Consider the following 20,661-nt stretch of genomic DNA (forward strand, 5'->3'; position numbering starts at 1 on the left):
ACAGGTGCTGAGAGGGGAAATGGGCCACACGAGCAGCTGGCCAGTGCGCGCATCTCGATTTGTGCAAATGACGGGCCAGCACGTACATGTGTGCACACCCTGACATGCAGAAGTTGAGCTGCGCATGTATGTATATCAGTGGTGGGATTCAAATTTTTTTTACTACCAGTTCTTTGGGTGCGGCTTGGTGGGCGTGGCATGGCTTGGTGGACGTGGCAGAGGAAGGATACTGTAAAATCTCCATTCCCACCCCACTCCAGGGGAAGGATACTGTAAAATCTCCATTCCCACCCCACTCCAGGGGAAGGATACTGTAAAATCTCCATTCCCACCCCACTCCAGGGGAAGGATACTGTAAAATCTCCATTCCCTCCCCACTCCAGGGGAAGGATACTACAAAATCTCCATTCCCACCCCATTCCAGGGGAAGGATACTGCAAAATCTCCATTCCCACCCCATTCCAGGGGAAGGATACTGTAAAATCTCCATTCCCACCCCACTCCAGGGGAAGGATACTGTAAAATCTCCATTCCCTCCCCACTCCAGGGGAAGGATACTACAAAATCTCCATTCCCTCCCCACTCCAGGGGAAGGATACTACAAAATCTCCATTCCCACCCCACTCTAGGGGAAGGATACTGCAAAATCTCCATTCCCACCCCATTCCAGGGGAAGGATACTGTAAAATCTCCATTCCCTCCCCACTCCAGGGGAAGGATACTACAAAATCTCCATTCCCTCCCCACTCCAGGGGAAGGATACTACAAAATCTCCATTCCCACCCCACTCTAGGGGAAGGATACTGCAAAATCTCCATTCCCACCCCATTCCAGGGGAAGGATACTGTAAAATCTCCATTCCCTCACCACTCCAGGGGAAGGTTACTGCAAAATCCCCATTTTCTCCCGATCAGCTGGGACTCGGGAGGCAGCTGGGGGCTGGGCCAATCAGACGTAGTATTTACCAGTTCTCCGCAACTACTCAAAATTTCCGCTACCAGAACTGGTCAGAAGCTGCTGAATACCACTTCTGAGGTATACGTGTGCCGGCCTGCCGTTTGTACCACTCAGAGCTGCATATGCACTGGCCCGCTACTTGCGTGGCCCGGTTCTGAATCCCCGGTAGTGAGCCGTGGCCTGGGGGTTGGGGACCCCTGGCATAGCGAAGGGGCCAATCAATTAAAGGATAAATTCTGTCGGCTGCAGAATCCACTCTGGTAGCGTTTTGATTTTCTTGGATGAGGTTGGAAATTCCAAAATTTGTTCATTGGGTTCATTTCTTCACCTTGTTATTGCGGGAGTATCCATACAGCCAAGCAATGAATCTGGCATGTTCAGCGCAAGGGAGTTTGTAAAGCAACTGGGACAAAGACAACGCTGCGTAGGTCCGGTATTCGGATTTATCCGGAACCTGGAATGAAAAGGCATAAAGGGAGCGATCAAATTTCGCTGAAGTGAGATGTTCCATCGCAGTGAATACCACACAGAGCTGGTTACTAGATGTTATTTTTTTTCAATTAAGGTTTTTTTTTTTTTAAATTATATAAAATACAAAGAAGAAGAAGAAGAAAAAATAGGAAATTAAGGGAAGGAAAAGGAGCGGGGGAAAGGGGGTGTGAGATACAAAGGGAAAGAGAAAAAAAAAGAAAGAAAAAATGGAGCATTGACTTCCAACTCTTCTTAGCACAGTACAAGATAAAAACACTCCAACTCAACTTTTTGCTTTTACACCTTAACATATAACTAACCATTCCTATAACGTCAAATATTTCTAATCAACAAAACCAAAGTCAAAGTTTCATTTTTTATTTTTTTTTGGTCTTCACAAGCACAAATTCCAGAAGTGATATCCAAATGAAAACAAATTTTCCTCTTGGAATAAAATAATCAATTGAACCGTTCCTGCTTTATCTTCCTTTCTATGGAAATAATGTGTATTTCTATTGGCACCTAGTAATCTTTGTCAACTATCACCATTTTTCTTTACAAAATTCATTGTAGTCTTTCAAATCTTTGACCTTACTGGAAAAGAAAAGGAAAAAAAAAAACCTCTTTTTTCACCCTTCTTTTTTAAGTACTAAACTTTTTTTTTTTAATTTTTAAATCAAAACTTTCTAATACATCTTTGTCTTTGGCTTAACATACAAACTTTAAATTTCAGTATTACGTTTAGATCCCTACCTCCAAACTACCCTTATAGAATTTCTTTTTCTTTTATAAATATCCTTTTTAACAGTTTTTCTTTAAATTGGTACATCCTTTTCTTTAACTTTCTCTTAATACAAGTACTCTCAAATATATTTTCAATATCCTTTTCCTACTTTAAGAATTACTTAAGCGTTACATATATATATGTAATGCTTAAGTATTTGTGTATATATATATATTTTCTGTTTTCTGCTACAACTGATTCATGAAAGAAGATCCCAGTGAGATGGCCACCTCAAATAAATCTCCGTTTTAATGCTAATTAATATTTCAATTTAATTATTAAAATAGTTTTAATGCGAATCCCTGATTAGTACAGTGGAGAAAAGAAGAACCATGCAAATGGCAGAGCCAGAATGATAAAAGGGGTTGATGGGACAGAGGTTTTTTTAAATCAAAAGACCCACTAATGGAAATGTCAAATACCAGAGATCTGTTCTGAGTTATTTTTTACCCCCCATTTTTGGAGTTTGCTGCCTCACATATATTAAAGGGCAACTCTAAAATCAAGACCCGAGTTCAGGATGCAAAGATAGCCAGAAGAGAAACTTAAAAGATGCCCAAGAAAAATCTTAAAATTTTAGGGATGAATCTGTGTAATTTGAAATGTGTAAAAGTAATGATAAAATTTAAGATATCAAGATTTGATGGAATGGGTCAAGAGACTAAGAAATGTAGTTAGAATTTTGTTGTATAAATGGTAAGAAAAATGGAGATGTATTGTATTTGAAATTAAGATTTGAGGTGATAAAATTGTGGTTAATAATTAGAATAAGAGATTAGAATATTGTTAAAAAGTATTTTGCAACTGATGGTAAAAGAGATGATAAAGACAATGTGGAGAAGAACCAGATATAAGCAGGATTGATACTTAGACACAAATGAGCTAAAGTAAATATGAAATTAAAATTGTATTGATATAATAGATTTATATAGATAAGGATGTTAGAATATATGTTAAAATTTATTCTTCTTATGTTTTGAACTTTTACCTGTTAAAGATGCAGTGGGAAATTGTGAATGGAGTCTGTCAAAGAAATGTAAGCGTGGTAACCATCTATGACCGGATCGAGTTTTTGCTCTTGAAAGTTATATTTTATGCTTATGTTTGAAAAATAATAAAAAATATTTACCAAAAAAAAAAATCTTCAAACTTCTCCAACATTTACTCCAAGTCATCAGTTCTCGGTTGACTGCCGTTGTCAGGAAAATTTTCCTCCATCCCTGTCCCACCCCCTCCAAACGGACAGGTTGATAGAAAGGTAAAGAACACACCTCACCTTGACACAAATATGCTGCAGCAAGATCCTCAGTACGGGGAAGGCAACTTCTTTCAGTTCTTCAGTCAGAGAGCTAGATAGGAGAGGTGCAAATAGAGGTAGTCCTCGATTTACGACAGTTCATTTAGTGGCCGTTTTTCACACTGACAGCCCTTGTAGCAGCATCCCCATGGTCATGCGATCGAAATTCAGATGCTCGTCAACTGACTCATATTTATGACGGCCGCGGCGTCCCCGGGGTTCGTGTGAATCCCCGTTTTGCGACTTTCCGACAAGCCAAGTCAAGGGGGGAAGCCGGATTCCCTTAACAACCCATGTTACTAACTTAAACAAACTGAAATGATTCACCTAACAACGGCAGCCAGAAAAGTCGTAAGACGGAGCCAAACTCACTTTAAGAAGAGACTAAACAGTCACTTATCTGAAATGGTATAGGTTCTCCTGCTAGAGCAGGGGGCTGGACTAGAAGACCTCCAAGGTCCCTTTCCATTCCATTCCATTCATTATTCTATTCTATTCTATTCTATTCTATTCTATTCTATTCTATTCATTCCATTCATTATTCTATTTCATTCCATTCATTATTCCATTCCATTCCATTCATTATTCCATTCTATTCTATTCCATTCATTATTCTATTCCATTCCATTCATTATTCTATTCTATTCCATTCATTATTCTATTCTATTCTATTCCATTCCATTCATTATTCTATTCTATTCTATTCATTATTCTATTCCATTCCATTCATTATTCTATTCTATTCTATTCTATTTATTCCATTCCATTCATTCTATTCTATTCTATTTATTCCATTCCATTCCATTCATTATTCTATTCCATTCCATTCATTATCCTATTCTATTCTATTCCATTCCATTCATTATTCTATTCCATTCCATTCATTATTCTATTCTATTCATTATTCTATTCCATTCCATTCATTATTCTATTCTATTCCATTCTATTCCATCATTCCCCAAAAAGCAGTTCTGCACAGATGCAAAAGAAGTGAAAACAGGCAGGTGGAGTTTTACCTGAGGAACTTGAGGGCCAGTTTCCTTGCATCGATGATCTGAGAAGGGATGGGGAGAGAGACGCCGCCTTCTTTCCCTGGCAGCATCAGGATGACCCTGAGAAGTTGATAGAACACTTGGCGCAACGTCTAGGGAAGGAAGGGAAAGGAAAAAAAATGGGAGAACAGACAGCTGGGGATTCCTTTTACAAAGGTAACAAAAGTCCCAGGTTGAGCGCCAAAGAATGGAAACCTTTGAACTCTGGTGCTGGAGAAGACTCCTGTGAGTCCCTTGGACTGCAAGGCGATCAAACCGGTCAGTCCTAGAGGAGATCAACCCCGACTGCTCTTTAGAAGGCCAGATCCTGAAGAGGAAACTCAAATACTTTGGCCACCTAATGAGAAGGAAGGACTCCCTGGAGAAGAGCCTAATGATGGGAAAGATTGAGGGCAAAAGAAGAAGGGGACGGCAGAGAACGAGGTGGCTGGATGGAGTCACTGAAGCAGTGTGAGCGAGTTTAAATGGACTCCAGAGGATGGTAGAGGACAGGAAGGCCTGGAGGAACGTTGTCCATGGGGTCGCGATGGGTCGGACACGACTTCGTGACTAACAACAACAAAAGTCCCACTTATCTCAGTTAAATTAGCCGCTTTGCTACAAGAGTCATCTTCTACATTTAAACCCCTTTGGCCCGAATGATTGAGACTTTATTGAGATACAGGCAGAGGACAAATCATACTATCTGTTTTATTTAGCCTATTTTAGAAAGCTCTGTAGAACAGGTTTCAGCTGGCATGCTATACTTCTTCCGCTTTTTTTGAGGGGGAAAAAAAAACCCAGGAGAAAAAAGAGAAAAACACGATTATTTCTAGCTCTGTTCTTGTTCAATGTCCCCATCCCTAAATCAATGCACTCCCTGTTATTAAAGCAATCTTTTATAAAGACAATATTTTTCAAAAGGAAGCATTTATTTCAGCATTTCTGCCTTTTTTGGGGGGGGGGGGATTTGGGCAGGAAATCAAGGAAAATAATTTTTGGAAGGGTTGTTGAAGTCAAAAGGTCACAAAAAAAATGCTTCTGGAAAATTAGCATTGTTTCCCTGTTTGTAAAACACCCACCAGCCAAGCCTGCGAAGCAGTATTAAAGCTCCATCTAGCAGGAAAACCAAAGAAGTGATGGTAGGAGTTTTGGCTTTGGAAAGAGATTGAAAAAAATTGGCCAAAAAAATTAAAATAAATCATTACCACATACCTGCTTCCCTGATAATCCTAGACATCAGATTTGGGGTGGGTGGGAATAGATCCGTGATGGCGAACCTATGGCACGCGTGCCACAGGTGACGTGCGGATCCATATCGGTGGAGGAGGAGGAAGAGGAGGAGAAGGAGAACAAGAGGAAGAAGAGGAGAAGAAGAAAATGAGAAGAGGAAGAAGAGGAGAAGGAGAGGAGGAGGAAGAAGAAGAAGAAGAGAAGAAGAAAATGAGGAGAAGAGGAGGAGGAGGAAGAAGAGGAGAAGGAGGAGAAGAAGAAGAAGAAAATGAGGAGGAGAAGCCACCAGATCTCCTATTAAGAGACAGCTGGATTTCCGTGGCCACTTCCATAGAAAGGAGAGTTTTATAGATCCATGCATTTCGAATCCAACAAAGAACAATATGGATGAACACAATCTTTACCTTGTCTCCTAGGCTGTGAAGTGGGGAACACAACAGTCGTAGGCCGAAGTAAGCAAGCTCGGAGACATACTTGGCTCTGGAAATAGTCCTGCAGCCAAAGGAAAAGTTCTCTGTTGGATCGATTGTGTGACACAGAGTGAAATGTTTGCAGATTAAGTCTATTATCTTCAGGGAAAGAACATTTAGCGTTGCTCGACTCCACGCCCTCAACACCCGTTGGGCTTCACAAACTCAAAATACCATCTTGAGATTCCAGAGCAAAAAAAAAAAAAAACTCACGTCATGTCTACAGGCTTGAAGTCTTGTGTAGAGGGCTCCAGGCTCGTCAGCTTAACAAAGATCTGTGCGAAAACAAACCAAAATACATTTTATTTATAACAGAAGAACAGAACAGAATTTTATTCATTCATTCAGTTTCTATTGTAATAATAATAATAATAATAATTTTATTTCTATACCGCCCTTCTCCCGAAGGACTCAGGGCGGTGTACAGCCTATTTAAAAACACAAAAAACACGACAACAATTTAAAATTTAAAATCATTAAATAATTAGGCTCCAATTAAAATCCCAGAAATTTAAAATACCCCAATTTAAAACGTTATGTTAGTAACCCTGCCTGGCGGAACAACAGGGTCTTCAGAGCGCAGCGAAACACCCGGAGGTCGGAAATCTTTCGTATTTCGGGGGGCAGTTCATTCCACAGGGCAGGGGCTCCCACAGAGAAGGCCCTCCCCCTGGATGTCGCCAGCCGACATAACTTGGCTGATGGCACCCTGAGGAGACCCTCTCTGTGGGAGCGGACTGGTCGGTGGGAGGCTATTGGTGGCAGAAGACGGTCTCGAAGGTACCCGGGTCCTATGCCATGGAGCGCTTTAAAGGTGGTAACCAACACCTTGAATCGCACCCGGAAGACCACTGGGAGCCAGTGCAGCTCGCGCAGGAGGGGTGTCACGTGGGCGCAACGGGTTGCACCCATAACCACCCGCGCGGCCGCATTCTGGACCAGTTGGAGCCTCCGAGTGCTCTTCAAGGGGAGCCCCATGTAGAGAGCATTACAGCCCCATGTAGAGTGGTGCGGTGGCCTAGAGGTGGAGCCCTCACCTCACAATCAGGAGGCTGTGAGTTTGATCCTAGGTAGAGGCAGATATTTCTCTCCCTGGGCACATATGAGAATATATCTGCTGAACAAAACTCCGCATTGGCGACAGGAAAGGCATCTGGCCAGTAAATACTCGTCTCCATTCAGTTGCCCAGACTCCACCCCGCAAGGGATTGTGGGGTCATTAAAAGATGATGATTTAATTTCTATTGTCAAACAGAAGAGGGAAATTGTCATACTGACGGTCCCTTATCCTGACAAATACTATAGGATGATAAAGCTGGGGAATTCTGGGAGTTGAAGTCCAGACATCTTGCAGTTGCCAAGTGTGTTAAAAAAAACACTGATCTGATTACAGGTAATCTTTGACTTACTGTCATTCGTTTAGTGACCATTTGAAGTTAACAACGGGAAAATTGTCTTGCAACCAGTTCTTGCACTTACGGCCATGATGGACTCCCTGCCGTCATGTGATCAAAATTCAGGTGCTTGGCAACAGGTATTTACAACGGGGTCAGGTGATTACCACTTTTATGTCCTTCCCAGTCCCAAGCAAAGTCAACGGGGGAAGCCAGGTTCGCTTAACAACCTCTCAATTCACATAACAACGCAGTGATTTGCTTAACAAGCGTGGCAAAGGAGTATCAACTCGCAAAGCATCCCTGGCCTGCTCTCGAGTTGCCATAGGCAAACGGGATGGGAGAACGAACTCTGCAGCTGCAGCACAGCAGTCAAAACAAAAGCACATTCCAGCCATATCTCTGTAAAGGCCGTCTCCGCAGTAACCCACAATGGCTGGAGGGGAGTGATCTCTACAACCTGCGAAATTGCTTCTTCGTTGGAGAATGTGACTGATGACACACCTTGGGGGTGGGGTGGGGGGAACAGAGGTCAGAGTTGACTTCACTTGGAACGTGCTGACATGAAGCTCCTAATAAATAACTGGATTTCTTTTGAAGCTTGGCTCGAGGCTCATGATTTAATTAGAGTATCGGGTCAGAACCCTGAGAGCGAAGTCTTAAAATCAGGTCTACCCTTAACAACCCCCTTGCTCAGCAATGGAAATCCTGTTCCCAATTTTGGTCGTAAGTCGGGGACCAGCCACCCTAGCATATAGGGGGCATCCTGCCACTTTAGCGAAGAGATCGCAGTCACCTGAATACAGGTCTGCACGCACTGGGGCCTCTCTTTCAGGGAAATCTTGGAAAAAAGCCTCAGGAGGTTTTGCAGCAGGAGGAAGAGGGCCTCGCGAATTTCGAGCAGCTCCCTGGCGGAAAAGTAAACGTTCTCTTCTTGAATGTCTTCCTCTTCAAAGATGTCTTCCATCTAGAATGGCAAGAAAAAGACGATGGATTGGTTAAGCAAGATTCGGAAATTGCACTTTCCTGGTACCAGTCCACAGCCTGTTAGGAACAGAGCCGTGCAAGCAAGCAAGCAAAATGTCATCTGTGCGTACGTGAGATCTTGGTACTGCGCAAAACCCCACACCCCCAATCTGTGAAAAAATTGTTTTCTGCCAAACTGGTCCCTTGTGCCCCAAAAATTGGGGATGATTGATTTAGAACAGGGGTGTCAAACTCAAAGCCTGGGGTGCCAGATCCGGCCCACGGGGCCACCCTGGAGACGGCAAAGGCCCGGCCAGAGGCGGCTCTGCCGGCAAAAACAGAGCTCTGTTCTCTGGCAGAGGGCTAGCAAACCAAACTAAAAACAAAAGGAGAAATGTTTTCCCCTTTTGCATTTGAGCATGCAAGAAGGGACAGGAAAGGAGAAAGGGAAAGAGGAAAGACAAAGGAGGGAAGATGGGAAGAGAGCAAGGAAGGAAAAACAAGGAAAGAGGGGAAGAAAGAAGAATGAAGAGGAAAAGAAAAGGAAGGAAACAAAGGAAGGAAACAAAGGAAGGAAACAAAGGAAATAAGGAAGGAAGGAAGGAAGGAAGGAAGGAAGGAAGGAAGGAAGGAAGGAAGGGATTATAATGAGAATGAGGGAGGGTCTGAAGGAAGTTCTGCCTTAGCACTTGGCCACCACAGGTGCCCCCACCACGAGTGACGTCGAGCTGGCCATGCCCACCCTGGCCACGCCCACTCCCCCCCAGGGCCAACACAACCCTGATGCGGCCCTCAACAAAATGGAGCTTGACACCCCTGATCTAGAAGGCCTGGCCTTCAACTGCTCTACTGAACACCAGAAAACACCAAAAGGACGAATCAACTAAGCAGCGGGAAAAGCAGACAAAATAGAATGCTTTTGATAAGGAATATTAAAATGTTATTATTATTAAATTGTTGTTGTTGTTGTTGTTATTATTATTGGTTAATCTTTAGTGAGATTCACAGCCTTTGAGGCTGGTTAATAGCTCAGCAGCTCGAGTCCTAACCAAGGACCTAGGAACTGTTAAGGTATCGTCGGAGGATGTAAGCTGTTCCGAGTAAGGTGGTTTTTTGTAGAGTCAAAATGTTCAAGTTCGGCAAATTTAGAATTTCTAAATAGCGGGGTAGCCCTTTGGGTATTGCTCCAAGGGCTCCAATTACAATCAGGACAACACACGATTTCTTTTTCCACAGTCGCTCAACTTCAATTTGCAAGTCCCGGTACTTTGTGATTTTTTTCTTGCTGCTTATCTTCAATCCGTGCATCACCAGGTATTGCAATGTCAATGAACCATATTTTTTTCTTTTCAACTATTGTTATGTCAGGTGTGTTGTGGACCAAGTGCTTATTATTATTATTATTATTATTATTATTATTATTATTATTATTCATTAAACATGAAACTCAGTCAACTGAACATTCAGAAATGCATCACAAATACCATTGACTGGTGCTAATGGTTGATATGGGTTGCTGCCAGCGTCCTAGGGATCAACCAAGTACCTTCTTAAGATGTACGATTATTATTATTATTTACCGGAATGTTTTCATTTCTTGCCGGCTTCCCTTTCTTTCTCTCGCCCATCAAGCTTTTGGTTTGGTTTTTTTTCCTTTTTCTGGGCAAATCCAACTCCTCTGGCCAACACTTAGACAAGGTTTGAAGACATTTCTCGAACATCACTGGGTGTAAGATCTGGTTGGCTATGCTGCCTGCCAAAAAAGACCGTTTGCATGTGAACGATAACATAGTTTTATACCACACCACCTGCAGCTAACGGAGCACCAAAAACATAATTGATAACATGATATTATCAGGTGTTTTGAAACCTTCTTGCAGCTACCTCCCTAACAACCCAGATGTTCTGATCTAGCCTCCCTTAACAAAAAAGGAGGCAGGAATTGATCCCGGCAAAACCTCTTTTATTTACACGACTGTGAATTACCTTCATTCAGTCAGCAAGGTTTGTCCAGTTTTTCCAAGGAATATTTCTCAACAAACCTTATCTCGTTTGGCAAGCTGCCACGTAACTTGTTTCCAACCGCAAGAAAAGGCCAAACTTGGCACAGAGTCTCTCAGAGTCACGGAATGAACGAATTGTTTCCTGCAAAAGCCCACTCCCCGTTTGCTCCTCTTTTATTTCCTATGGGAGGGGCGAAATCACCTCCAAGGTGTGGCTTTACCCCCCCCCGAGTCGACCCTGCTTTCTGAGTTGTTCTTGTCTTCTGACAGCTCTGCACATGCGCATACTGGGAACGGGCTCCAGCTGTTCCTCTGCCTCACTGCTGTCTATCTCCCTGTCTGCCTCTGATGCAGAGTCCTCGTCTGAGCTTTCCCTACCCCCCAGGACTGGCCCAAGCTCCTCCCCAACCTCCTCACTGTCCGACTCAGCTGCCAGCTCTGCTGGCTGCCAACGGGCCACAACACTAGATACCTCTATTTGATTTCTTATCTTTCCATCTCCTCTCCCTCCCCAAATCTCTTTCTTCCATACCTTTTATTTCCCACAAAGATTGTTTGGTAAGTTAGGATGAGACAAGATGATTTGCCGCAGTTTGATGAGAATTTGAATACAACTTTCGCTTGGTGTGATGGTGTTACAACACCACTGTTATTTTTGCTACGGTCTCTCTGCCTTACGGGACTGACATTGTTCTTCACTTCTGATCCTAATGAATGGATGACTTTAAGGAAGCTTTACAAAGTTCACATGTTGCTAGTCAGATTTTGCTTTTCTAAGACTGGCCTACACACTGTTCTACACACTACACTTTTACTACGCTGTTCTACACACTAGGCTTCCCAAGAAAATGAAGCAGACTCCTTGTCCCAACAAAAACCCCTTTTTATTAAGTTACTGTGAATTCTTCTCATTCACATCCAGCAAAGTCTTTCAAGGGAGAATTTACAGTCACAGACCTTATCTGGCTTGGAGAGCTGCCAGGCCGATATCTTCAAAACTTGGCAAGGAGTCACGAACCAATTAGGTGAACTAATTGTCTCCTGCAAACCTCACTCCCCTTTCACTCCTCTTTTATTCCCTCTGGGAGGGGCCATTCATGTGGCTTTACTCCTGAGTCGGCCCTTGTTCCTTAGCTGTTCCCTTCTCTTGGCAGCTCTGCGCATGTGCACATTGGGAATAGGCTCCAGCTCTTCTTCTGCCTCACTGATGTCCGACTTCCAAGGCAGCTGACAACTATCAGATGGCCCTGGCTCCCTCTCTGCCTTTGATGCAGAGCACTTGTCAGAGCCTTCCCCAGACTCCAGGACTGGCCCATGTTCTTCCCCAACCTCCTTACTGTCTGAGTCTGCCACCAACTCCACTGGCGGGCCACAACACGCACTCCACATGTGTCTAAAGTCTAAAGTTTGTCACCCTCAGCATCTTGAAGATGCGTGGACTTCAATTCCCAGAATTCCCCAGCCAGCCATGCGGGCTGAGTAAATTCTGGGAATTGAAGTCTACACATCTTCAAGTTGCTAAGATTGAGAAATGTTGGTCTAAACCTAAATCAGATTGAAAATCCCTGGTCTAAATCAGGTTTATGGGTCCTGAGGACAGTCCGGAAGAAAGTGAGGAGAAACTCCATTACTGGATGAGCTCCCTTGGTTGATTGCTTGAAGTTCATACCTAATCGTCACAGACAGAGTTACTGCGACCATCGATGGAGCTACGTTTCAATGCACATGTCCATGCCAAACACGGGTCAAAGCACAACACAAGCAGTTCACAGACCTACCAGGAATTTCAACTAATAAAAAATACAATCCAGCCGCGTGGAGGGCAAAAAGGCGTCGTTGTGTGTTGGCCTTTCTGTTCTGGGCCTCTTGGACAAAATGATGCAACACAGCAACCATGGTGTTAGGGGAGATGTTGTTTTCCACCAAAAGAGGCCAGATGCTCTGAAATGAAAAGAGAACAAGCTGATAGCAGGCTCACATCAAGTCATTTTTGGTGTCAGCAGGGTGGATTTGACTGAAATCAAGTCGATTTAAATCACGATTTAAACCACTAGTAAAAAGGCTTGATTTAAATCAACTCGATCGAAATCAAAAAAATTTAAAGAGCAGCTGTCATCAGAAGACAAGGTGATTAGAAAAATTATGGAATGTGCGGAAATGGATAAGCTCACAAAGGAGATACAAGAAAAAGATGAAACAGATTATTATTTAGTTTGGGAGAAATGGCATAAATGGTTGGAGGAGAAAGGGGAAAAAGAAAAAAAGTGGGGGGGAAAGAAAACTAAACAATAGTTAAATTAGGTGGAGAAATATGGAAACAAATGGGAAGATATAAATTGTGGAAAGGAAACTAGGTACCTGTTTAGGTTAAATGTAAATAAAATACTTAGATTAAGAATATATATATATGTGTGTGTGTGTGTGTCTTTTTCTTTTTCGTAGGCTTTTATGTGCATATTCTTTCTAGCCAGGTTTTACCTACGTAAACTAAGTTGTTCTACAGCCCTGGTTCTGTGAAATCTCATTCACAGGTCCAGAAACTTGTGAATGAGATTTCACAGAACCAGGGCTGTAGAACAACTTAGTTTACGTAGGTAAAACCTGGCTAGAAAGAATATGCATATATATATATATATATATATATATATATATATATATATATATATATATATATATATGTGTATAGTTAATATTTCGGGTTTCTTCCCGTGTAATTGTGGATAAATGATATACTAGGAATATATGTATAAGAGAGATTAAGGCAAGAAAGAGAAAATGTATAAATATAGATTACTGATGGGAAAATGTTGAAAAGAAGATGTAAAGATCGATTTTCGTTTGTTTGTTTTGTTGTTGTTTGTAAGTTTGTTCGTATTAAAAATTTAATAAAAATTATTAAAAAAAATAAAAATAAAAGATGCCTAAAAACATGTCAAAAAAAAAAAAAAAAAAGCAACTGTCATCACTGTCCCACAGTGGCTCCTCCTCTGACCCGCTATTGACTCACCGACAGTCCAGGGGTGAAATGCTCCCGGTTCGGACCGGATCGCCCAATCCGGTAGCGATGGAGGTGGGTGGTTTGGAGAACCGGTAGCAAAAATCCCTGCCCCCCCCCATGCCCAGCTGAGCCGCGTGATCATCAGAGGCTTTTTTTTTAAAACTTTTAAAAGCATTTTCTCTACAACCTCTTCCGACGAAAAAATGCTTTTAAAAGTAAAAAAAAAAAAAAAAGCCTCTGATGATCGCGCGGCTCAGCTGGGATCATCAGAGGCTTTTCAAAGCATTTTTTTCTGCAACCTCTTAGCCGAAGAGATGGTAAAAAAAAAAAATGCTTTGAAAACTCTCTGACGATCCCAGCTGAGTTGCCTGATCGGCAGAGAAGCTTTTCAAAGCATTAGAAAAAAATGCTTTGAAAAGTTAAAAAAAAAAAGTTGGCCATGCCCACCCAGTCACATTACCCCCCCCCACCAAGCCACGCCCACAGAACCGGTAGTAACAGATTTTACATTTCATCCCTGAGACAGTCCCATTCACTTTAATGGGACAGCTGGTCCCTGTGACTCCTGAGTCTTTGGAGAGGGGCGACATATAAATTAAATTAAATTAAATTAAATTAAATTAAATTAAATTAAATTAAATTAAATTAAATTAAATTAAATTAAATTAAATTAAATTAAATTAAACAAGGTGAGGGACGTGGCGGGCTGCAGGGGAGTGGATGCTAGAGGAGTAGAACTGTTCCTTACTTCCGTGGTCTCGTGGTCATCGGCACTAAATGGATACAGCGCCTTGTAAAGCTGAACAAAAGTTTCCACGCCGTCATCGGTTATCAAGCCCTCGGTCCGGGAATCCAAAGGCTCCGTCTCGGTGAAGTCCAGTTCCCACACGATGTCAACCCAGGCTGAAAAGAGGAAATATGTAAATATTTAAAATAGAGCAAGGGTGTTGGCTCCCAACAATAGTAAAATGAAATGACTGCAGAGGTACAAAAGGACGGTGCTGTTTAATGTTTTCTGTACAGTGTTTATGGTTTTAACTGAGAGTGAGATGGGCGGCCGATGGATGGGATAGGATAGGATCAGATAATGAATGGAATGGAATGGAGTGGAATGGAGTGGGTGGAGTGAAATAGAATAGAATAGAATAGAATAGAATAGAATAGAATAGAATAGAATAGAACAGAATAGAATAGAATAAGGAATGGAATGGAATGGAATGGAATGGAATGGAATGGAATAGAATAGAATAGAATAGAATAGAATAGAATAGAATATGGAATGGAATGGAATAAGACTATGAATGGGATGGAATGGGATAGGATAGCATAGCATAGAATATGAATACGATAGGACTAGGAGTGGAGTGGAGTGGAGTGGAATGGAATGGAATTGAATAGAATAGAATAAGACTATGAATGGAATGGGATGGGATGGGATAGGATAGCATAGAATAAGAATAGGATGGGATAGGATAGGATAAGAATAGGATAGCATAGGACAGGACAGGACTCGGAATGGAGTGGATTGGATAGGAGTGGATTGGATTGGATTGGAGTGGAATAGAATAGAATAGAATGGAATGGAATGGAATGGAATAAGACTATGAATGGAATGGGATGGGATGGGACGGGACGGGATAGCATAGAATAAGAATAGAATAGGATAGCATAGCATAGCATAGCATAAGATAGGATAGGATAGCATAGAATAAGAATAGGATAGGATAGAATGAGAATAATAATAAGGACAGGACAGGACAAGGAATGGAGTGGAGTGGAATGGAATAGAATAGAACTATGAATGGAGTAGGATGGGATGGGATGGGATGGGATGGGATGGGATGGGATGGGATGGGATGGGATAGAATAGAACAGAACAGAATAGAATAGAATAGAACAGAACAGAACAGAACAGAACAGAACAGAACAATGAATGGAGTGGAGTGGAATGGACTAGACTAGACCAGAATAGAATACAGAACAAAATAAAATAAATAAAAATAAAATACTCACTACCTTTCCTTTTTTTTGAACCCAAGATACAACCCTACAGCTGAGCCTTTCTTTCTTCCAACACATTTGGCCCGTGATGTCTAGAGAGGATTTAATTGTTTACACATTTTCTTTTTTCCTTTGCTGCTTGCATTTTGCTTTGGTAGCTATACTATAATCTGCTTAGTGATAATTAGAAGAGGGTTGTATAAATTTTTAAAATAATACGTAGTAACTCTTGTTTTTAAAAACAAAACAAAGCAAAAAAACAATCCCCTCTCCTCTAAGTGAGATTAAATTTGTGACTCACTAGCAATTCAGGGGAAAAAAATTACCACCCTTTTCTATGTCATTATCTTTTTAAACGTCTATGGAATTGCAAGGAGAAAAAAGGCTGAAGCATAAATTAGAATGTCTTATTAAAACTAATGCTCGTATAGCCGCTTTTTGCAATTCCAGGATAAATATTGAAACAGGTCTCTAGTTATAAACTGCCAGCACCAAGAAAAATAATCCTCCTCTTTTAAGATACGATTCAATCAACCAAGCAGAAGATTGCAAGGCATGAAATAGATAACAGGAGGCAATGGTAACTTAGCTTTCTCCATCATTTTAAGGTGTGGATCAGTCATGAGGATTTTAAAAAACGCCAAATAGAATTTAAATTTCCCAAATCTGTCATGCTTTTGCTCCAGGCGTAAAAAATAATTGGTAATTTCAGAGAACCTCATAATTCATGCGTTGTTCAGTAAGACTAACTCGTGTTTGTGTGTGTACATGGCTTCAAAATCTAAGGGACTGGTTTGGACAAAATTCAACAGCACTTTTTCGTACGGCTGTTGATATATGTAGGGTAGCCAATATGATTGCCAACGTCCGGATATGGCACAAGAAGGATGGATGGATGGATAGATAAATAGATATAGATATAGATATGTGTGTGTGTATATACATACACACAAACATATACACGAGTTAGTCTTACTGAATGAAGTATGAATTATGAGGTTTTCGGAAATTATCAATGATTTTTTTACCATATATATATATATATATCGAGACACCTGGTCTATCACAACATGTGGGAGGGGGCATTCTGCTCCCTTTTGCTTTTCAGCTCCAATCCAGGAGCCCTTCACGACAAACCATTTTATATCAAATTTATATTTTGCTGATAAAGAAATAAAGGGAGACTAGTATAGATCTATTTCAAGCCTTTTAGCTTTCATCAGCTAGCCATACCCTTACTCGGATTCGAACTTGGGCTTCCTGCATGTTAGGTAGGGTATGACTAGCTGATGAAAGCTAAAAAGCTTGAAATAGATCTATACTATATATATATTGCTCCTGGAAGCACGAAGCCGAGAACACCAGCCTGAAGATGACGAATGAGACTTCGTCGAAACGTCGCCAAGAAACCTCCAATTTTATGCGGGAGAAAACCCAAATAACCAAAGACCTACATATATATATATATATATATATATATAAATATATATGTATATATATATTTATACACCCTGTTTCCCCCAAAATAAGACATCCCCTGATAATAAGCCCAATCGGGCTTTTGAAAGCATGGCAATAAGGCCAAGCGCTTATTTCAGGGTTCAAAAAAATATAAGGCAGGGTCTTATTTTCATTGTCGATCGAAAGGTTGGCAGTTCAGCGGTTCGAATCCCTAGTGCTGCGTAACGGGATGAGCTCCTGTGACTTGTCCCAGCTTCTGCCAACCTAGCAGTTTGAAAGCACGTAAAAAATGCAAGTAGAAAAATAGGGACCACCTTTGGTGGGAAGGGAACAGCGTTCTGTGCGCCTTTGGTGTTTAGTCATACTGGCCACATGACCATGGAGACGTCTTTGGACAGCGTTGGCTGTTCAGCTTTGAAACGGGGATGAGCACCGCCCCCCTAGAGTCGGGAACGACTAGCATATATGTGCGAGGGGAACTTTTACCTTTACCTTACAGTTTTAGGTCATGCCAATCATTAAGTGGATCGCCCCATGATTGCAATTATATGAGCTTTTTTGCAAATATCAATGGATATTTTTTTTTGCCAAAAAAAAAAAAAAAATGGAATCAAACTCCAGCAAAAAAAATTTAATAATTATAAATTGTAGTCACATGACTCCAGGACACCACAAAAACAGTCCAGTTGCCAAGCACCCAAAATGCAATCATGTGCCCCACGGGTGGGATGGGCCATCGGAATGGGTCACAAGGAACTCTAGGGAGGTCCGTTGTAACTTCAAACTGTTGCAAGCGATTATAAGTCAAGGAGTACCTGTTGGTGTTTTCAAGCAACATGCAACAAATGAGTTGATTCTATGATAATAGAATAGAAGGGAAGGGAAGAGAATATTGAAATGAAGAGTAGAGTAGAGTAGAGTAGAGTAGAGTAGAGTAGAGTAGAGTAGAGTAGAGTAGAGTAGAGTAGAGTAGAATAGAATAGAATAGAATAGAATAGAATATTGGAATGAAGAGTAGAGTAGAGTAGAGTAGAGTAGACCAGGGCTACTTAACCAGGGCTAAGAACCTGAGTCCAGAAGTGACATGCTCCTTCCCTCCCTGTGATCTCCTGGTGGTCTCCCATCCCAGGGCTAAGAACCTGAGCCCAGAAGTGACATGCTCTTTTCCACCCTGTGATCTCCTGGTGGTCCCCCATCCCAGGGCTAAGAATCTGTGTCCAGAATCCGCAGGCTCCTTCCCTCCCTGTGGTCTCCTGGTGGTCTCCCATCCCAGGGCTAAGAACCTGAGCCCAGAAGTGACATGCTCTTTTCCACCCTGTGATCTCCTGGTGGTCCCCCATCCCAGGGCTAAGAACCTGAGCCCAGAAGTGACATGCTCCTTCCCTCCCTGTGATCTCCTGGTGGTCCCCCATCCCAGGGCTAAGAACCTAAGTCCAGAAGTGACATGCTCCTTCCCTCCCTGTGATCTCCTGGTGGTCTCCCATCCCAGGGCTAAGAACCTAAGTCCAGAAGTGACATGCTCCTTTCCTCCCTGTGATCTCCTGGTGGTCCCCCATCCCAGGGCTAAGAATCTGGGTCTAGAATCCACAAGTTCTTTTCCACTCTGTGATTTCCTGGTGGTCCCCCATCCTAGGGCTAAGAATCTGGGTCCAGAATCCACAAACTCTTTTCCACCCTGTGATCTCCTGGTGGTCCCCCATCCTAGGGCTAAGAATCTGGGTCCAGAATCCACAAACTCTTTTCCACCCTGTGATCTCCTGGTGGTCCCCCATCCCAGGGCTAAGAATCTGTGTCCAGAATCCGCAGGCTCCTTCCCTCCCTGTGGTCTCCTGGTGGTCTCCCATCCCAGGGCTAAGAACCTGAGCCCAGAAGTGACATGCTCTTTTCCACCCTGTGATCTCCTGGTGGTCCCCCATCCCAGGGCTAAGAATCTGAGCCCAGAAGTGACATGCTCCTTCCCTCCCTGTGATCTCCTGGTGGTCCCCCATCCCAGGGCTAAGAACCTGAGCCCAGAAGTGACATGCTCCTTCCCTCCCTGTGATCTCCTGGTGGTCCCCCATCCCAGGGCTAAGAACCTGAGCCCAGAAGTGACATGCTCCTTCCCTCCCTGTGATCTCCTGGTGGTCCCCCATCCCAGGGCTAAGAACCTAAGTCCAGAAGTGACATGCTCCTTCCCTCCCTGTGATCTCCTGGTGGTCCCCCATCCCAGGGCTAAGAACCTGAGTCCAGAAGTGACTTGCTCCTTCCCTCCCTGTGATCTCCTGGTGGTCCCCCATCCCAGGGCTAAGAACCTAAGTCCAGAAGTGACATGCTCCTTTCCTCCCTGTGATCTCCTGGTGGTCCCCCATCCCAGGGCTAAGAACCTGAGTCCAGAAGTGACATGCTCCTTCCCTCCCTGTGATCTCCTGGTGGTCCCCCATCCCAGGGCTAAGAATCTGGGTCCAGAATCCACCAGCTCTTTTCCACCCTGTGATCTCCTGGTGGTCCCCCATCCAAGGAAGAGCAAAGTACCAGCCGGGTTAACCTCCCGATCATTGGAAGTCATTTTTCCCACGGCCCCCCCCCCAATCCCCAACCCCAGAAGCTCCAATTCTTCCCCCCTCCTCCCCACCGCTCACCTCGCTCGACGTCCCGGAATCCCCAGCGATCCACCGCGCCCTCCAAGCGATCCCTCGCCGCCATCGCGCGCGGATCCATCCCCGCCGCCGCCGCCGCCTTCAAACCGACCAATCGCCGCTCTCGCCGCCCGTCAGCCAATCCCCGCCGGCCTGGGGTGGGGGGGGGGAAAGACGCCCCGCGCGCCGCGCCTGCGCGCCAAAGAAAGAGGGCAAGAAGGGGCGTTCCCAAGCAGGCGAGGCCCGAGGGGAAGCCCGCATGCGCCGTCCTCGAAGAACCGCCTCCCGCTTTCCCTTTTCCCCCCCTCCCTTTTTTTTTTTTTTACCGGGGCTGGCGCATGCGCGGTGCCCGATTCCCAGGTCCGGGACGCGGCGCGAGCTCTTCTTGCAAGCTTTGCAAGCCGGCGCTGCCTTGCAAGCGGAGGAGGAGGAAGAAGAGGAGGAGGAGGAGGAGGAAGCGGCGGGCGGCTGCCGCATCGACGGGCTGCTGTCAACGCTTGGAAGGAAAGCCGGGACCGGCTGCTCGGACGAGGCGCCGCACTTGCAATTTTGACCCCGCTGCTTTGCGGCCTTCCTTGCAACCGCCGCCGCAAAGAGCGACGCCCCCGTGCAACCCCCCCACCCCCACCCTTTCCCCTTCTCCGCCGTGCAAAGCATCCCCTTCTTTGCATGGTCTTTGGAAGGCCAGCAATAACAATAATAATAATAATAATAATAATAATAATAATAATAATAATAATAATAATAATATTAAGTGGGGGGAAAGCCCTGTCTCCTGCTTCCTCCCGGCTGCTTCCTTTGCATGCCCTTCCTTGCATGCTTTTCCCTGGGAGAACCCCCCCCTCCTCCCGGGCTTTGCATCTTTTAACTCTGCTTGCAAGCTGCGCCTTCTCCTTGCACGCCCACCTGCCTTGCCTTGGCTCTCCTTTGCAGCTGGGCTCTGCATCTCGGGGTCCCCCTTCTCCCCCACTTTAGGCTCC

At 43.7% G+C, this 20,661-nt stretch overlaps 1 protein-coding gene across 2 annotated transcripts in view; it reads right to left on the reverse strand.

The window, feature by feature from the left end:
• NCAPD3 (non-SMC condensin II complex subunit D3) overlaps positions 1-19,876 on the reverse strand; it is a 63,607-nt gene extending 43,731 nt beyond the window's left edge. For both annotated transcript variants that reach the window (XM_087875670.1, XM_087875669.1), the window contains exons 1-10: positions 19,685-19,876; positions 14,353-14,507; positions 12,385-12,547; positions 10,184-10,356; positions 8,434-8,604; positions 6,457-6,518; positions 6,178-6,265; positions 4,526-4,653; positions 3,489-3,561; positions 1,286-1,411 (exon numbers count right to left, since the gene is read on the reverse strand). In XM_087875670.1, the coding sequence (XP_087731796.1) occupies positions 1,286-1,411; positions 3,489-3,561; positions 4,526-4,653; positions 6,178-6,265; positions 6,457-6,518; positions 8,434-8,604; positions 10,184-10,356; positions 12,385-12,547; positions 14,353-14,507; positions 19,685-19,763 (1,218 nt within the window). In that variant the 5' untranslated portion in view covers positions 19,764-19,876. The remainder of the gene's footprint in view (positions 1-1,285; positions 1,412-3,488; positions 3,562-4,525; positions 4,654-6,177; positions 6,266-6,456; positions 6,519-8,433; positions 8,605-10,183; positions 10,357-12,384; positions 12,548-14,352; positions 14,508-19,684) is intronic.
• Positions 19,877-20,661: the final 785 nt, after the last annotated feature.

This window comes from Pantherophis guttatus, chromosome 9, assembly GCF_059756535.1.
Source record: "Pantherophis guttatus breed Tessera chromosome 9, ASM5975653v1, whole genome shotgun sequence".
Lineage (NCBI taxonomy): Eukaryota > Metazoa > Chordata > Lepidosauria > Squamata > Colubridae > Pantherophis > Pantherophis guttatus.